Source organism: Melanostigma gelatinosum, assembly GCF_949748355.1.
Source record: "Melanostigma gelatinosum genome assembly, chromosome: 6".
Classification (NCBI taxonomy): Eukaryota; Metazoa; Chordata; class Actinopteri; order Perciformes; family Zoarcidae; genus Melanostigma; species Melanostigma gelatinosum.
In genome coordinates, this window is record NC_136639.1 from 25,622,848 (window position 1) to 25,643,307 (window position 20,460).

At 41.9% G+C, this 20,460-nt stretch overlaps 1 protein-coding gene across 1 annotated transcript in view; it reads left to right on the plus strand.

The window, feature by feature from the left end:
- Nucleotides 1-20,460, plus strand: part of LOC306778792 (zinc finger matrin-type protein 4-like) — a gene marked incomplete at both ends in the record, with an annotated part of 113,682 nt that overhangs the window by 92,972 nt on the left and 250 nt on the right. Inside the window, 1 exon segment of the mRNA XM_079270466.1 lies at nucleotides 7,642-7,863. Coding sequence (XP_079126592.1) covers nucleotides 7,642-7,863 — 222 coding nt within the window.

Sequence of the window (20,460 nt, forward strand, 5' to 3'; positions counted from 1 at the left end):
AGTGAAAGGAGAGAGAGAAGAGAAGGATAAAGATGGAGTGAACAGTGAGAGAGGATTTTGACTGCAGCGTTAGTCTTAGTCTTAGGCTTAGTCTTCCTACAGCTACTTCAGCTCGAGCTAGCTAACGTTACAGAGCTAGCTTCGCCAATTTTAGCAACCTGATGTAATGAAACAGACCAAATTAAACATTATCTGAGATGTTAACAGTTCAATAATCATGAAGACAAAACAATACTGAACACTGTCTGTGATAAGTGTGATCGGCGTGACTTTCCTCGGTTGATCTCCACATGGCTGCTCAGAACGATGAACTGAAGCTGTGCTGCCCAAAGTCGAGTTCAGTAGCCGATCACGTCTTGTCATTCAAAAATGACTTGTAGGCAATGAGCAGTTTGAATAATAAAAATATGTTATCATCATAGCAGAAACATTAGCCTATAAACAACAGTACGATGTAGATGGATAGTGACTCACTGAACTTAGAGAGGCGTGTTTCCACCACAGAAAATACCGTATGCGTAAATTACGGTTATCTGCCGCTATGGTTAAATGATGGCATTAACTGTTAACATGTGAAGGATGGATATGGATAACTGTATGTTACAGTTACTATGTCATACTACTGTTATAAATCAACTGTACATTTACAGCATTTCATTACAGTGTAGATCGAGCAAGTCTTTGTAAAACCTTCTTAGTTTTGTATCGATAAAGAAGAAATTTACAAGTAAAGTCAACTTAATTTTATTATGTAGATCAAGCAAATCTAGTGTTTTACAATGGATTTAAGCCATATTTATGAGAGTGTTGGTTAAAATGATATTTGTTTCAAACCACACAACGCAGCCACTGTTTCTTTGACGATGTCTTTACTGCACAGCACTCACTAACTTAGTGGTGCTGTGGTGAGGCTCTGTTTCAGAAAGCAGGTTTAGCAAAATCTGAGCCCACTTAAGTTGATTCATTCTGAGATAAGAAACTCTGATTTTAAAACTGCGTTTTAAACATCATGGGACACTAAACCTCACCATCAATAGTCATAGATATGGGGAAATACAAAAATCAGACCCACATATTAAAGCCAATATATACTATTTCTGTTTTTAACTTTGCTCTGTCTCACGATCAGTGCATCAGAATTGTTGCACATATCAGACAATTCCGAAAGGGAAAAGACTGAGTCGGTCAATATAAATGTGAGTCTGTTGCTTTTGTCCAAACAACCCATCCTCCAGTTGAAAGTGGGTAAAAGAGCAGAGAACAAGCATGCGTTGGACTCTGTGGAGTCTTGTTTTACTCTCTGAACAATAATTGAAAGTACCTCTATCGTACAGGCACCCAGATCAGTCACAAATAGAACATGTCAGAAAGATAAATCCAGGGCACCGGGAGGCCCAGTCTATTGATCTCTTCATCAGTACATCAGCAGACTGGCCACATTCCTGTGTTGATCCGGCTGCCTCTCGGGACCCGAGTTCTTCCAGCTTACTGTCAGCTGCTATTCAGTTGCAATCTGTGGCATTTTTACCCTCATTCACCCCAAACACCAAAGATCCATTCAGGTGCTGCTATTTAAAAATGATTAAAAAATGTAATGATTAAACACTGATGAGAATATACAGCATCTCTGTTGTCATGGGAGATCCTCACACAGTCGACTCCAGCCTTTTTTTCTGCTTTGGAAAAATGCTCTACATTCTCACTTTTACCATAACCCATGATAAACATTTCAAAATGTACAAAAAACAATCATAATGTAGAAAAGCCCTGCGTAAGCGGTTCTGAACACGGAAGAATTTCATCCAACAAATGAATATTTAATGCTTTTCCCGCAGGCTGTATCCTCAGCTCCTGTATCACACTCAGCATCTATAGGCCAACACATGTCCCTTGTTTGCCCTTTAACTCAGGCACAGTTGGATTAATGTCAATACTTTCACTGACCCATATAGCACATGCTCATCTGCATGCATGTGTAGTTGAATATCATTTGCTAGTGTTGCAATGTCTTTGAAATCCTATTCAGTTTCTATCTTAGAGCTCAGGGAGGCTCGTCATTAGTATTTTGATATAATCACAGCCCCGTGCATTTTTATATTCCTCCACATGTTTTCTCTAAGAACTGTCTCCACATTCTGGCGTATTTCCAAGTTTCTGGGCGGTGAGTGCAATCGCTGCCATGAATATGACTTCCTTTAACATCTGCAGCTTAATGTGACGATGTGTTTTCCCGGCACTGATTTACTGGGAAGGGATTTGGAGAAATCTGGAGCTAGAATGATCATGACCATGGCTCTCTTTCTTCACGTATAACTGGGACTGTAATCTTCCAAGGTTTCAATCTTGAGTTAATCATAGAATAACATTTACATTTGTTTGCAGGTACTCTGGTGCAGAACCGTTCAATTCAAAGTTAAAGCAACCGACAATGAATGAAAATGCGAAAAAAAACAAAACAACGAATGGTCAGTTTCCATCAGAAATGACCATGAAAGTGCCTTTTTAGCCTCATTAGCTGTGCTGCATTACGGATGGTAATCTCAGTCCACTGGTCCAGACAAATGCCTCGAAAATGTTTGGCAAAGAAAGTCACGATGCTTTCAGGATCAACTGTAATAACTTCACTGATGCTCTGACTTTTCATCAAGCACCTTTTTCGGATTTTATTAATTGAATATCTGCAAACTAATGCTATGCATGCTAACATTAAAGTAAAACGGTGAACAGCATATCTGCTAAGCATCAGTATGCTGTCATTGTGAACATGTAAGCATGCTGACGTAGTATTTGGATCATAGCACAGCTGTGCCTAATATGTGGCTACGTTTACAGCCCTTTTTGAAGCGTTTAAGTGCCTTAAAAGACTACAAAACGTCATCACAGCGAACACTAGTCCTCCTTTACCTTTGTACACATGACATCTATTGCACTTCTGTCCATCCTGGGAGAGGGATCCCTCCTCTGTTGCTCTTTCTAAGGTCTCTCCCTCTTTTCTCCCTGTTAAAGGGGTTTTTGGGGGAGTTCTTCCTGTTCCGATGTGAGGGTCCTGGGACAGAGGATGTCGTATGTGTACAGATTGTAAAGCCCTCCGAGTCAAATTTGTGATTTTGGGCTACACTAAATAAATGATCCCTTCTCCTCGGCTGAATCTCCTCAGATTATACAACCCTGTTCACGTTAAATAGGTCTACTTTGTACTGCTTCTCTGTCTGCATACAAATGCCATGCAAGGAGGGGGTTTGGCAAGTCAGTGCTCTAAAACAGAACAGGTACTGGATGCATCCATGTGGCACATGGAAACAATGTGTGTATTTCGTTGAGGCGTTGAAGGTATCTGCTGTAGATGTGATTTTGAATGGATTGTCAGTCTACTTTTATTTACTAGGTTGGTCAATGATAAGCTAACTCTTCACACAAATCTCCCGAAAGCCCAAAACAGAGCAAATAAAAGAGCTGAATGTATGAATTTGAATGAGACGATGTACACAGAACAGCAGAAGTTCAAGCGGCAGAGCAATCCCAAAGTGTTCGCTGCAGTGCAACACCTCACAACTCCTCTTTGTCTTTAAAGCACAAGCCAAAGCTGCAGTGTAGTTTATGAATTACATTTGCGTTGAAATTGGCTGAAAATAAGGCTGTTCATGTCGAGCAGCCTTTTTGAAATGTAAGCTTTTCATCCAGTGAGAGCGGTACGCGTCTCCCTGCAGGCAAACAGTAAGTGATGTGATTACGATTATTACTGCCACAGAGCACGTCTCTGCTGAAGGACAGGCAATGCAACTATCTGAATCAGAATCACTGTGAACTCCAAGTGGAAAACCTCGGTCCAGAGGTCCAGGATAAAGCTGCCGTCCTCTCAGAGTGTTCTTTAGTGTGTTTTCAGGAGCCTACGTAGCAGCTCATGAATTCATGTCCGTGCAGCAAAAGAAGGCAAATGTGTGTCTTGCCGACATTCAAACCTATAATATAGAGAAGCGAGGGCCTTTTCATTTGCAAGTGTCCTTCATGCAGCAGGTGCCACACCGAGGCGAAACCATCTGCCTCTTGGCGACGGCAGTGAGCTCCGCCTTCTGAGCCGAGCTGAACCCCCAATCACAGCACAGAGGGTGTTAAACAGTATGGCTCTAATGATGCACTAAATGGGAGGAAAGGGTTTCCTTTGGCTTCATGTGCCTGCTGGGTTATCTATCAGAGCCATCAAGCAAAAACATGATCTGATATGAACAAGAGTCTGTCACCTTGAACGTAAACACATAAAACTGGGAGACAAATGGCCGGGCCTCTCGGTCGTAAGGAATATTAAATCAGTGTGATTACACTTCGCTGGAGGAGGATGCTGTACGCTGATGATGATACATGAGCTTTGCTAAGGTCTTGTAATCATGCACCTTTAATTCCTGAGTAGTATTTGCCAGTTTTCTCTCGCTCGCTTCGCTTTTTTTTTCTTCACTCTTGACTAACAACATCCTCAAATTATCTACATTTCCCTACATTATGTATCATTTACAGGTATCTTAAAGATGCAGCTAGATACAACGAAACAGAGAGCTGACAATAACAAGTGAAACTAAACACTGGTTACTTAGTGAACACAGAAAACAAGCTACAAGCACGAGTACTGAGGCCATCGCTTGCTTTTGTCCACATCCATAAAACTCACCTGTTTAAGATTTCTACACCGTTCCATCCTCTGTGTCCTGCTGTTATGACAGACATATCTGAGCTCACTGCGCCCCCTTTATGGGATGCTTGTCCTGTGTCGGGCTCATAGGAAATAGTGTTTGTTGAAGATGCGATCATATACACAGCTTCAATAAATGTTTTGAGGCATAAGAAACAGCAGCATTTAAAATAAGAATTGGAATTCTGTGAGAGTCAGAGTCCACATGTTTATTTTATACCAGACTCCTTTGCACTGTAAAATATCATAGTATTAAATAAACCCTTATTTTATCATTAACTCAGTTTATTTGTATGTCTTTCATACTGTTAAGTTTAAATAATTATGAGTTCTGTCTTGTTTCTGAAGGATGACTCACTGTACTCATGAGATCTGTTGCACTTCTGTCCATCCTGATAGAGGGATCCCTCCTCTGTTGCTCTCCCTGAGGTCTCTTCCGGGGTGGCCTACAACAATACGCCATCCCTGCATACAAATATGCATACATATGCATACATATAATACGAGATGGAGAGTCTGTTAATGAGTGAATGGGTGCGTGACATGTAAACACTAAAGCGCTTTGAGTGGTCGGAAGACTAGAAAGGCGCTGTACAAGTACAGTCCGTTTACCAAATGACACAGATCTTATTACCAGTGTCAAGAATGTGTCCCATTTAAATAATAGCTTGGCAAGGTTAGTACAGTAAACTCAGGTCACTTCAGAGAACGCTGTGTATGTCTGAACAAATCCACAAGGACTGAGTGAGGTGATGTAGTTGTTGTTCTGATGCTGATAGCATCTTCTCATGTGATGCTGAAGCAGTCGTTCACAGAGCTGTTCGCTAAGATGCCAGTGTTGTCAGGACGTGTAAGAGTTAAATGTTTCATCATCTAAATGGGTAGATTGGGAGTTTTTTAGCCGTAGCTTAGCATTAGCTTAGCGTCTGATTTCTTTGAATTCGATCCATTTAAATGTCTGGTATTTCTACAAAGCTAGGTTAGCTGCTTTCCCTCTGCTCTCAGTCCTCATGCTAATCTCCTGCAGGCACTAGTTCCATCGTCAGCTCGATACTAGTGTATCGCTTTAAGTGGTCGTCTGTGAATTGAAATCAAAGATCAAGTGGCAAAAAAAATAGACATCCTTACTTCGGAGGAGTCATTTTAAAGTGTCGTCAAATGAATATGCGAGTTGCACAACTGCATCATCTGTCTATTGTTTTCTTGTATTATTATCTCTGTCAAGTGAGCATAATAGTGATCATGACAGGTTTTATATTTACTTTCAATTCAATTCACAACAAGAATAAGCCACGCCTCTTTTATGTGTTGAGGAGTAAAGGATACGCTCATATGCATCCTCACTCATAGCTCCTCTGGCAGGACTCCTCTCTCCTCGAGATCATCCAGGTCACAGGAAGGAGGACTCAGGAGATGAGGAGACGAGGAGGCACCAAATAGAGAAATGTGAAGAGCAGCAACAACGGCACTTCTAATAATGATAATAGTAAGAAGCAGCACACAGAAAGTACACTATGAAATGAACATGTTGCTAGGAAAAGAGTATTGTCTCCCTTTTGTTCTTCGTCATCTCCAGAAACAGTCAATATTTCACCTGCTTTGAGTTTTACAGCCTTTACATTCTCAGCAAAGAGCTGTGCTTATAGGTCTCCTGTGTCTAAACAGCCCTGATGGAGAGTTACACCGTGTCGTCCATATACAGTATGTCAAGATACCAACTATAGTTTTCTAGTTTTCGCAAAACAGCAGGTGGGGCTCCTTCAATCTGAAGCTTGGTGGGTAGGCTGGCTGTGTGATGGCTAGTTTGAGTCCTTTAGTTGCACCCCATACAATGCGGCACTTGTTCGGGGTTAATGCCGTCATCCATGCATGAAGGCACGAGTGGGCAGCCACGAGGAGAGGATGCTCTTTAATCCGTTTGCCAAGTGGAATTTAGGTTTTCCTCTTCAGGCATTTATTGGAGATGGCGGCTTGTTATTCAGGGGGCTGCAGAGGCAGAGCCGCAGTCATTGCTACATTGCTGCTGATCAGTGCCCATTAAAGCCCTTACGTTGTCTTTGTCTGCTCGCTACCAATCTCCACTTTCTAAGAGACAGCTTGTATTCTTACATGCCATTAGTAGTCTGCATTCTTGGTTAAAAAAAAGAAAACCCTAACACACAACACAAGAAACATGTTTTAAAGTAGTAAACTGTAAAAGTATTTTATTCTTCAGCAGTTTTTCCTGCATAGAGAGTTTAGATGTTGCCCCCTTCATTGTCTGTCATACACACACTGTATATCCATTGCAAACGTTTTCTTACATGTATAATATAGAGTGAAATATATGGAATGCCATTTTATTCAATATTAAACATAGATATAAATATGGTTATGAAATGAGGCAATAAATGAATAAATATATAAATAAATGTAAATATTATATATATATATATATAATACATTTCAATAATTCAATAGGTTTTCATTTCATAAAGGTAGTTTTCCAAAGGACTTTTTAATTTATTTTGATGGGATTTTTATTTCCTGATGACGCATTTATTTTAATTGCTGTTTTTATTTGCATCTGTTGTATTCAGATAAATGCGTGGTTATCTCACATATTCAGACCAACAAGACAAGAATTACATCGCGTGAGATAGCCACGCCCCTTTCATTTAAATAGTATATATATATACGGATTTATATTTACCTATATTTGTAGATTTATTGCTTCATTCATTTATTGAATAATTTATTTCGAAGCTCTGTTATTTACTTTCTTATTTACTTATTTATCTATTTGATATTGAATAAAATGGTACTCCATGGAAGTTACTCTAATATGGTGCAAGCTGCACACATTAGCAAGATGATACGGTAGATGACAAGCACTTGTCAATAAATGTAACAAGTCACATGTAACCAGTGAAAGCCCTGCACAACCTCAATGCTATGCTTTCCTTTTGTTTTTCCTTCAGAGGCGTCCCCCAGTCCTGTAAAGAGCTCCCCAGAAACGTCTCCCATCACCTCCCCGCGGCAGCACCGCGACTCAGACCGCTACTGCCAGCTATGCAACGCCTGGTTCAACAACCCGGGCATGGCTCAGCAGCATTACGATGGCAAAAAGCACAAGAAGAATGCTGCTCGAGCGGACCTGCTGGAGCAGTTGGGGAAGACCCTGGACATGGGAGAGATGAAAGGTAGGCAGCACTGCCAAAGCCTATTTGCATATGCTGACACAGCACATTTTCAACACAATCAATCAATACATATAAATACATATCACAGTATGGATTTTGGCAACTCAAACACGGGACTATCATCTACTGTTGGCATGAATGTTAAAGTTTCATTTCTACCAACCTAAACTACACACAAAATGATTGAATAATTACCTGTGACACAAGAATACAAAACAGACGTGGGCGACCGTGGCTAAGTCGGCGGTTCGATTCCCGGCTCTGGCTCCGCTAGTCGCATATCAATGTGTCCTTGAGCAAGACTCGTAACCCCAAAATTGCTCCCGTAGCTGTGCCTACGGTGTGATCGAATCTGAATTGTGCGTCTGCTAAATGACAGTAATGTAATGTAATAATCAGAAGATTGAATATTCACTTTGAACAGTCGATTAAATACAAAATGATTTAACGCAGCTGCAATGAAAACATTGTGACTGTGCATGATTTGAAATAATTAGTGGGAACCCCTCACTACTTTATGTTTTGGGTTTTATTACCTATAATTGACTGGTACAGGTTCATTCATACGAGTTTGGGAACATGAGCATTCATTTCTAAAACACGCATTGAGACTGAACCAAAACAGTGAAGTTGTTTTGCTGAAAGGCAGTAAAGCGCTCTGTAGAGCTGAGAGGAGTTCATCATGATTCTCTGTGGTTCTTCACGACAAGACTTTTGTCTACTTTTCTTACGTAAGTTACATATTTAACTAACAACATTTTTACATTTCTTACATAAGTTACATAACAAGTGCACTTATTTTAAATCAAACCAGAAACTTTTCCTGAACCTAGCCAAGTGATTTTAGCGAGTCTGAAGCAATAGAACGGTAGCGATACCCAAAGTAACGCTCAATCAATGGCTTATAGCAGGGGTCGCCAATTGGCGGGCCGCGGTCCGGATCTGGACCCAGACGCTGTTGTATCCGGACCCAGGACCTAAAATCGTTTCTATTTTAACCGGCGCTGCGCAGCGTTTTCAGCCTTTACGGCACTCGTTCAGCGATGCAGGAAACGCACCGACCAATGCGTTGTAAATCACATCACGTGATGCAGCTCAGCGAATCAAATATGGGTATTCAGAGATGTACACGCACCGGGGGAGAGACGAGGAAAGAGAAGGAAGAGCAGGAGAATATTACGTGAGTCAGAGAAGTTATTTCACATGACGTTCTCCAAAAAGAGAAAAGTGGTCAAAGAGACCAGAGTCTTTAACGAGAAATGAATTGTTGGGGTCTGACCAAATGGCTTCAACATGTACTGTGAACAAAGAGAATCAGGCCTTCCCTTTTTCTAGCAACGGTTTCATCCTGATTGTGGTTTTATGAGAGCAAACCTCCTCTGAAGGAATCTCACACTAGGGTGTGAAATTCCCCCCCCCCCCCCAAAAAAAAACTATGGTTCCTGAAGTCACCTGAATGCACCGCTGCAATCTCATTGGCCGAGAGCCAAGACAGCACCAGGACCCCTGTGGTTCAACCACTGTTCTACAAAACTGCCTGCAACTCACACCTCAACGCTTTTTCCCTTCGACCTCAGTCGAGCTAGGGAGCAAACAAACGCTCCCTTCCCTCTGGACTTTGTCCTGGGACCAGAAGAGGCACCGGGCCCTTCTCTCCCCCCCCCCCCCAGCACCACGCTGACGACGGAAGGCCCATGAGGACCACAGGCCTCATCAAATCCTCCGGCAGGAAGACAAGGACGAACCCCCTTCCTCAGCCGATGATTACCGGGAGGTACGAACGACGTACCCCACCGACGTTAACCCACAGGCCTCCCCTCTGCAGCGAGGAGACCTGCATCCACGCCAGCTCAAACGCCGCGCCGATGTCCAGCCGAGCCCGCATCCGCGCCAGCTCAAACGCCGCGCCGATGCCCAGCCGATGCTGATAACCCAAACATGCTCCATTTAGTTCCCAACACTCTTATAGGTTCATTCTTCACACGGACAGTTTAAAACCAGTGTGTCTCACATGTTGAGAGACCGTGACGATAATTAAAAGCGGCAAATGAAGCGCCACTACGAAACAAAGCACAACTCTTTTGGGCAAACGGACCCACTCACATACCCACTCACATCTAAATGAAGACACAGAAAATAAACATAAGAGCCCAACATGATCAGAATCCTAACACGTTAATTCACTTCACAACAATGATTGTAACAGAGAGAATAGAGATGAAACAAGTGGATTAATAACCACAGATAAAGATCATGCTCACTAATTTCTCTTTTTAGAAGATGAGAAAAATATAATATTGTGGCTTTTTTGACATCACTTCACACCTGAATGAACTGAATTTAAAGCTGCAGGACAATTCAGTGAAATACATTTTTTCTAAAATGAATTACTTTATTTTAAGATGCACATTTTTGAATTGCTTTCTGTTATGTCAGTTATTCTTTAATCCAGCCCTTATTGTACTTGAAATTAGAAGAACATTTATTCATGTATTATTTATAATCCATCCAGTTAAATTTGAAAACTGAGAGTAATAATTTGTTAAAATATAATTAATGTGTACTTTATTTGATTTGACAGTTGTTGACTACACAGAGACGTTGTTACTACTATTAGGCTTCTTGAATATATTTATATATATATATGGCAGTAAATAGCGCGAGCTAGATATTATTGTAATGTTTCGGACCTTTGCCCGAGGAGATTTTCTCGATCTGGACCTTTTGGAATTTTAGTTGAATACCCCTGGCTTATAGCATTCAAAACGGGAGGCAACCTTTACTACTTGCCATTTGGCCGCTTGTTTGCTGTCAGAGAAGCGGTAGAATCTTATGTTCAGGAAGTCTAAGTGGTAATTATTGTGATCACTTGTCAGACACTGTAGTCAATGATGTGATGTGTGTCGTATTGATCAGCAGCATTAGCCTACATCTGGAGAGAACTCTGATCATTTATAAGTCCTCTACTGGTAGCCCTCTTAAAGCTGTCAGCTTGACCCCTTCTGGTGTTTGTCAGCGTGTCACAAGCTGTTCATTTTACAGACGAGGATGGGAGACCGTTCTTGTTTCCGCTCCCGGTCACAATATGTCAATAGCAATTACACAAAATGATTCCATGTGTGCTGCCAGAAGAGCAGAGGGAGCCCAGAGGTGTTGTAAAGTGCATTGGCGTGTGATCACACCGAACGGGCAAAACAAGTCCTGACAGCTGATTGGACACGGAACCATAACTTCAGGCCTGATTGGTTCTCTATGCCTAAAGGTGTGCGCTGGCTGGTTGAGGGCAAATTGAACGGTTGCAGTCAGTTCAGCTTTGTCATGTTGACTATTTAGGTTTTGAGAACATGATGTCTGTTTCAGGTCCAGAACTTTTGGGCCATGGTTTGGCAGCATCACTAATCACTGTAATTCAATTTAGGATCGTTATAATAAACATGATAATGATAAACTGTCGGTCTATATATCATAAAATATATATTAAATAGGTTGTAGTTTTTTTTAATCATACTCATTTCGTGTAACCTGGGATGTTGCTTAATATGTCATTTCAAAAGTTAGAAGTTTTTAGAAAATCTGAGGAATTATTTTCTTTTAGTATTTCATTCTTTTATTATTGAAGTCCTCCAGCAGTAAGGGTAGGAAAGCGATACTATTCTCAGGCAAAGCCCTGCAGGATTGCTCTAAACATTGCTGTTAGTGAGCAGCATCCAGTCTATTCACACACTTCAGTTGGCAGAGACTTGTTATGTTCGAGCAAGACGAGAACATCGATCAGATCTAGAATCTGTTTTGTAATTTTGGCTAATTTTGACTTTGACAATGTCAGTATACATTATCCTAAAGCCCTTGATAACTTCAATTGTAAAGGTCTCTTTAACAGATCATATTCGTGACTAAATAAACAGTTAAAGGCACAATGAGTAGGATTGGTCGGCTGCGGTCTGTGAACACCACATTGAAAGCTGGCCCCTCCTCCCCAGCTCCACGAAGGTCACTGCGGGTCTTGTTAGCGAGTGAAAGCCAACACGAGCTTTGTCTCCTCGGAGTTTCACCTCTGCCTTTTCTTTGGCATTGTGCTGTCAATTTTGTAGCTTAATCTTTGAGGCTTGCGTACGATCTAGAAGCTGGTAGATAGGTCCTTTGTATACGTCCACGTCCAGAAATGTCCGGAACACAACAACATGAAAACAAAAGAAGTCAAGTTGTCTGCTGACACAGACAAGGCCACACACTTCTAGTGGGCAGAAGTGAAGATTTACAGGAAATATATGAATATGAGTTGTATGAATTGTACATTGTATTTTGGAAAACTCTACTCGTCTTGCCTTAAAAGTTAAAGTTCACAGATCAAGCATTTTAGTTGAACTACTGTGTCATTTGATTGACAGCATAAGAAACAACGCCACAACTGCAATCAGATTTTGATTGGAACAGAAATATGGCATATCATGAAATCATCTCCTCTTTACCAGCTCAATCTCTTTTGCACTGTGCCTGTCTGTGAGGAGGAGATGGATTCGCCAACATCAACACAGTCATTATGGGGAGGCTGAAAAATGTCAGCGTGTTATAGCTGCACCGTTCAGCACTTGGGCTAATTAGCGTTTCTCTCCGGCGATTATCAATTAGTAATGAAGTGGCAAATCATCCTATCAGACAAAAGCAGCGCTGTGAGCCCTGTAGAGAGGAGAATGGGACCGCAGCAGGAAGCATAGCAGGCGGCCAGGCAGTCGGGGCAGAGAGGGGAGGCGGGGGATGCTGCTGCCGGAGAACGCTTCCTCCACTTTCTCCTACGAGCTCTTTTCTACACTTTCTCAGCACCTCCTTCTCTTCTCTTAGCCCGTTTCCTGCTTACCATTCGCTTTCCCCTGACCTCCAGCGCCGTCAATGCACACTTCTCAACTTGCTAAGAAAATGTGCAGTCTGACTCTGAAGATGTGATGAAATATTCAACAGCTCCCATAATGAAGGAGGAGGTGCCGTCTGCATATTGTTGTTGTGTATACAGCGCTGTGCAGCTATGGGAGAGAAAGAAATGAGATGGGGGGAGATAGAGTAAGAGCATGAAGGCATTGTCAGGCCATTAGCACTGCACTGTTCCTGTGAGTGAGTTGGAGAGAAGAAGACTCTTCAGGGGTTAAATACACCTGCCAGCTCTTGCTGTAGCTTTAAACGTTGTATAGCGCTCTGTACAGAAATGGTACATGTGCATCCACCAAACTGTACGATAAAATATGCCCTTACTTTGCAGCACACTGTACAATGTACATAACTGTTCACCTGTGCTGCTCCAAATGGCTTCAAGTCATTTTGGCCTAACTCACATTTTACTGCAAATAAGTGTAGAGCTTGCAAAGTGTCATGTACTCTCAGATCCAGAGTGCGATATTACGAAGTCTGATGCTCATTGTGTTCAAAGCGGAATGTGTGGAGATGAGATGTTTCATTAACTGTAACAGTAAGGATTGTAGGAGTTTGCAGAGTTGTAGATGGGATGGAAAATGACTATGTGGTAGATAGTCCATTACGTCACTAATGTGGACGGACCGTGTCAGCACTGTTCCCTGGTTATCACCGCGGTGGATTTAAACGGGATGATGGTGTCTTTTCCTTCAAGATAATATTATTTTTTCCTGAAATTAAGACAAATGGGGACATTTGACCTCAGAAGCAGCTTGTTTTATAGATATTTTATTTCTGAGCTTATAGAGATGCACCGATCAAACAGTTTTTCTTGATCCAACAGCAGCGCTCTCTTTTTCCCATATTTAAAATCTGTATACATCCCTGAACTCATCGTTTATTACGTTATTGTATTGCACAGGAACATAATGGAAGTCCTATTAAAGGCTGAAACAGACATAGACTCGTATCTTTCTACATTTAGTCTCCATGCTGCTGTAGAATCTGTATATGTTCTGCTGAGCGATACATTAGCCCAGGTTTACCCTGATACCCGACAGTGACAGACAACCAGACATAGTAAGAGGCGAGCCAATCGGCAGCTCCGTTCATTGAATGGACCGACTGCTGTTTGCATAAAGGGTGAGTGTTTGTGGTCTTAAACTCAGAATTAACATTGAGTGTGAAAATGATTTGACACACTGAAGTTTTATCTCATGAAGAGCTAAATTAGGTCTGCTACTTCCTGTTTGGTCTCCTGCAGTGAACACTGAGTCCTAAAGTGTGCCTCCATGCTGTCATTTCCCTCGTTGTATCATTGGGCTGTGCTTTATCTCATGAGGTTCACCTGCAGACATGAGATGCATTCACTAGTCAGATCATGTCTTGCCAGAAAGGATAATATTTTATATTCAATAATGTGAAGTCCACAAGAATACTAGGAAAACAAACTGAAGTGGTTCCTGCATGTTCCCATTGGGATCAGCCACCTGTGTGACTTTTTGACCTCTTTGCTATCAAGTGTGAGACTGGACTACAGATGACAGGGAAGACAGCAGATTGGATCGGGCGATACTAACAGGGTTTGACAGAATAACTGCAGTCAGTGTTACAATGTGACGGAGGCTCCTCACTGTTGAGGAGCCCTTGAGCAAGGCACTGAACCCCTAAAAGCTTGGGAACTCAGACTACATGTTTACAGGTCATGTGCATGTCCATTTCAGGTCTGTGTATGTAAAATAAAAAAGGAGAGAACAAATTCATTTTCCACTCGGAGCTCAACATGCTGCGATACCCATGACCCTCGGCCACTGTTGCTATGGAGTTGTAATGTTTTCATACTCTTCTTGTTTCTTGTATATGTATGTGACCAAATGTCAAGCTCTGTGATTCACTGAACTGCACCTTGGGAGTCGTATTTAATCCGGATTTCTTTTCATATGCACACACATGCTCACACACACACTGATATTTTCTGTCACAGTTGTAAATCTTATGACCTGATGATTCAACCTGGAGAATTGCATGCTCATCCAAGAGCTGGAAGTGCTCTAACTGTGTCTATGGTACAAATGCATGTTATTCAGTCTCTTGAGATTTGAAAATCTTACAATTTTAAATTTAGATTTTGAGATCAAAACGATGATTTGCTCAGCCGTTGAATGAATTACAGCATTCTTCTGCTAGCTTCGCTGACAAAATGTGAAAATGAATCAGAATATAGGAAGAAAACAAAAACTCACTCAACTCCCATGCTGTGACACAGCTGGTGTTTTCACTCCCGTCCATTAACATGGCTGTCAAAACATCAGCGCCGTGCATCGCTCATTCTCCCCTAGCATTCGTTTTCGACGGCTTGTTAGTTTCCACTCGTTACATGCACAGTGTCTCTTCAATATAAACTTCCGTCTTCACAGGAAGTTCGGTTTATGTCACAAAACCTTTTCTTTAAGGGTAAGAGCGTTGGTTGAAAGTAGCATTACTGACTAACGACTGAAGTCACTACGAGTCACTAATGACTCACGTGACAAAAGTCAAAGTTTACTTTGCGTTTCGCACGGGACAGCAGCGGTGTAGCGGATGTACGTCATGCACCTCATCTCCCATCATGCACCTCATCTCCCGCCTTCCCTGTGTGGACTATGTCCCTCGACAGCCTAATAATTACTCAGTTGGGTTTTGGAGTTAGTTCAAAGCCTGGTGCTTCGGTTTTTGGCGGCATGGGGCTCTGACCGATCTAGGGACAGAGACCCGGATTCGGTCACTTATTGCCTTCATAGAGTGATATCATTTCCTCCCAATCTCATCGACTATGAAATCAAGACGATGCAAATTCTGCTTTGAAACATTGAAAACAGAACAGAGAAGCAAAGAGAGCTGAGAAATAACACTTAGGTTTGAGCAGTCAGCTGGCTCAAGTCATCAGCCTAATGTGCAATATGATCATGATATATACAAGCAAAGCTTATGGAGCTCAGCATGATTAATTCTTAGCCAAAACAGCATGATTCATCTACAGAAGTGCCACTCTGTGCAGCAACGTTGTGAAAATGTCCTGGTAAATGTTGAATTTCAGCTATAATATATCATTTCACTCATTTTATTAATGAGATGTTGGTCAATAAAGCACAGAGATGTTCTGCACGAATGGATTTTCTATCCCAGTTAGCAGAAAAAAATGTTGGCATTGTACATTTCTGCAAAGCATGTGTCGCATCACTCTTGCAGAAATGCTCAATGCCACGTGGTTAACGTGGGGAAATGAGTGGTTGTATAGGCAACCAAACAATCTGTTAAAACATCATGGTTTGTGTTAAAATAAGAACTTAACGTAAGTTTACCACCATAAGCGGCGTAAAAAAAATAACAACCGCCCGAAGACTTTCTTACATACCGTTACGTAACAAGTGTAACAATGTTACATAAAGTTGATGTTCACTTTTTGCTTCACATGGGACTTGAACAGTGATCCCCTGGGTGGAAGTTGAGTGTTTGTTCACCTCATCCAAGCATAACTTCTTTCTTGCGGTCTGTGAGTACAGACAGGACGGATTCTAATCAGAAGATCAGCGGTTCGATGCTCTGCTGCTCCGGTCCACAGTCGTACTGTCCTCCTTGGGCAGTGGGCATTAGTTTACATCCTGGTGGCCAGTTGGCAACTTGCATGGCAGCCTCTGCCATCAGTTCATGTGTTGAATGTGTTTGTGAATGGGTGAATGTTGAGTGATCTATTAAACCTTCATTGTTTAGTTTAAAGTCGTGATTGAATTGAAGAATCATTGATTTTTTTACTTTTGTGCAGTATGGATGATTGACAGGTTACAAGGTTGATGGTGCAACGTCAAATAGTAGCTTTCCATTGTTCTATTGTTCCATTGTTTGCATATGCGTTGTGTAAAGTCTCATCCTCATACCTCATTCAGAGACTTTTAATTCGGCCATTTTCTAACAAATGAACTGTTTTTGGGAACTGATGAGCTGTGCATGGGTATTGTTTTCAGCAGATATGCTCGTAGTCGTGGCCATTTTGAGTTTCCGCTGAGACAAAAGCTATCTCTCTGTTGTGTTTCTCAGCTCGCCAGGCTCCTCTACAGGCAAATATCTCCATTCAAAAATTAAAAAAACAACACAACCATACAGTTGAACCATGCTTGTGCCTCTACTAAGTTGCCTCAATATCACTTGAACTTTTTGATTGTGAACTCCAAAGTATACAACGTGTATTAAGAACTTTATCTTCGTGCGATATTACTGTCAGCTGTCTGGACACTGTCCGTCTCATAGATCTTTCTCATTATATGGGTCACTCTGTTTCTTTTGATTCCTTGTGTAGGAAGACTGTAGAATGTAGTCCAGCCTGTCAAACACCGCAGCAGACCAATTGTGTTCTACCAGACTCCATCAGAGCTGTTAATGCGTTTCTGACACATGTGATCTCACACATTGTCTCCCTCTTTTTCCTCTCCTCTGCTTTCCAGCTCTTCCGTCTGTAGAGCCCTTTAGTTGCGGTTCTGAAGCTCTTGGCTGTGTTCCATTTGCCACTCCCCTTGATCCTAAAGTATCTATTAATAACGTAATAGCTGGCCGATCAAGGTCCTCTTCAAAAGGAAACAAAGGGCAAAGTCTGAGGCCGCGTACACTAACGCGTTCAACTTCAACACTCCATTGGACCAGCAGAAGGCCAGGCATTTGTTCCCAGCTCATGCCTGTTCCCATCAAGACATTACATCCCTACCCACTGCCCGTTTCCTAACTGCGTCCAATTTCAGAAACCAATCGTATCTGTGATTCGGTGAGCATGCCCGTTTTATCGCTTCACGGGGTTGAAAACACTTTTGACTGATGATTTCATTCTGAAAGTCCATTTCACAAAGCAATTCATCACATGTCCCAGAGTTGCAACTTACAAACTGATTTGTTCTCATGCGGATTCAGATTTAGCATATGGTCTTTCCGCCTGGGCGCCCCGCTGCAGTCAGAGAGGGAATACGCTTAACTTGCACCATCTGAGTGGGACAGATGGCTGCTGGTTCATTTCGCATGAACCCTGGACCTGCACCACCTTTTCCTTGCTCATAAACAGTCCACACATTGCCGCCATGTTCCCTCCCAGTGGCCCAGGCAATAGGTCTCAATTAGCGGAGAGACAACCGGAGATTTACTTCAGAGCCAAAGACATAACTCAACTCAGCGCCCACAATCTGTGACTTATTGTTGAGTCAATGGAGAGTTAAGTGTGCCGGGTATAGACTAGCTTGCAATTACCACACTCAATGCTCCATGAGCGTTCAATGAGATTGTATTCTGGTTTATTATTTTCCATCGGAGCTTGTTTGTGGCAACTGCATTGCATTCAAAAGTTCAAATGACTCTGCGGTAAACAATTCACATTATTTCCGTAACTTCACTGACATCATTTAACTTACCTATTTTTTGCCTATTACCTATTTTCTGTTTTGCTGAGATGAGCAGATTGAAATTACATTTACTTAAATTCCTCATGAATCTTTCATGCTTTAGGGCTACTTTCTTTTCTTCTGGTACTTTCAATATATGACATTCAGAGCAGCAAAGAACTGTTTGCTATGTCCATTTATAGTGGAGTAATCATGTCTACCATAAAGTCTAGACAGCATAAAGTCACCCTCCCCATATCCGTGTTCTTATCCAAGCTTGTCCTTGCTTTGTTGACATAGCAGGGCCGTCTTTTTAGTGCACGTTCATGCACGCCCCACTGGCTCATGGACTGCCGCCCTGCACTGCTCTCAAATGGCGATTACCGGTGATAACGCCGTCTGCAAATAAATGAGACCACAGGGCACATTGCTCTTCTTCTGCATCCTCTCCTGAGCTGCTTTTCTCAGCCGCGGCACAACTTCACCAAGACAAACGATTCTCCAGTGACTGGCAATGCCTCCGACGGCAGGAGGTAGAGGTGATGGAGGGGAAGCACTACGGGGGCCTGAAGGCTCCCTGTGCTTCATCGCTCATGCCGAGCTAAGCCATGTGGGACGAGCCGCAGGTGGCTGGCAGTGATGGATAACGTGGGCTGCTGTATAATCTTTCACCTTTTCAAAAATGATTTGAGAAGCAAGCTGTCAATGAGCCACTGCAGAGCAGACTCTCGCTGCCTGCATCGGAACCTTAATGTCAGCTCATGACTGCGTCTGGGGACGACCGTGCAAAATTGAAATCTCAGCCCTGGTGGCGGCAGAGTGACAGAGTGGTTATTGTGCAGCTTATCAGGGGGAACATGAAAGGGAGAGATTTACTTCTCTCTCTGTGGGGAATATTGCCCTCCTTCAAAATGTTAGAAGAAAACAGCTGACATAAATATCTGAGAAAAAGGTTGTTAGAAAACGGGAAATTCATGTAAAAATCACCTGCCACTACCGTGGAAGAAGAAAATAACTACGCTTTCTAGGTTTCAGCAGCTTATTCCTTGGTGGGTGAGTTTTTAGAGTAAACGATCATTCATGAGGAAAATTTGATCGAAGAGGATATGGAAATGTAATTCAATGATTGAAGCGTGACATTTACATTCTCTCGGCCTTCTGCTCTGAGGCATATTTATGAAGGAGTTAACTCAATTGTAAGAGCGAGGCAATCAAGACCCGCCATTTTTCATGCCACAATAAGATTAATACAACATGAAAGCGATTATGCAGGGTGCTCATGTTCTGCAGCAACAGGGCGCTGACTCAATACATCCATTACCACAGACAGTGCTGATAAACAATCTAAAATAAAATAGATAACTCATTGAATTGTTTTGATCCCAAATAAATCATCAGAAGCCTCAATGTCTCATGGCCTGAGTTGCATTGATTCCTGTAACCTTTTGACATTAAAGTAATAATCTAAAGACTGTTTCGTCACTAAATGAGTTGAGGCTATGGTGATTTAGCCTTATTGCTCACTGAAGAAAGCTCTTGCATTTGCAGTATTACAAACTGGGTGTCTGTGGCAACCTTCCCGGGAATATTCACAAGTGGCGCTCTCTGGGAAGATCCAAAAACACACCTGCAATTACCGCTTGTATGTGCCACCAAGACCCTCGTAAGAAACAGAGCTCTTCGAGATTGCACCTTTAAATGAGGCTGAAGTAAAGGAATAAGGGTTAAAAAAGGCCTGACGAAATTTTCCATTTCTTCTACACTATTGATATAATTCAACTTTTCAATGACTTTTCAAATTCTATACATTTTTACTTTTCAAACTTTTCCTACTGCTTCACCTTTTCTTACATTTTTAAGCCAACAATTCAGGGTTGTGTCAGCTGTTCAGCATTAACCGTATACACCGCAATTTCTGAAGAAATAGTCTTTTCTAGTTTGAAAATACTTCTCTATCTCGATCGACAGTGGTCACCTGGATAAAAGTCCTGTGGCTGTTTGACCCATCCATCCACCCTGACCTCTTCCCTACGCAGACTTCTGAGGACGATGATTAGAAACATATTCATCTAATGTGTAATTCAGAAGGAAAATGTTGGAAAACAGGACATTCATTTTCACTATTTTTACTTAAAATCCAAGAACTGTGGCACAACTGGAGCTGGATTGACAAAAAATATGTAGAAATGATGTATATAAACATTTCTTTAAATGGAAATACAAAAATGTCTGACCTCTCAGATTATGCTGTGAAATGCATTTCCCTGGGATCTATCAGCTGTGGTCATTTTGCAAACGC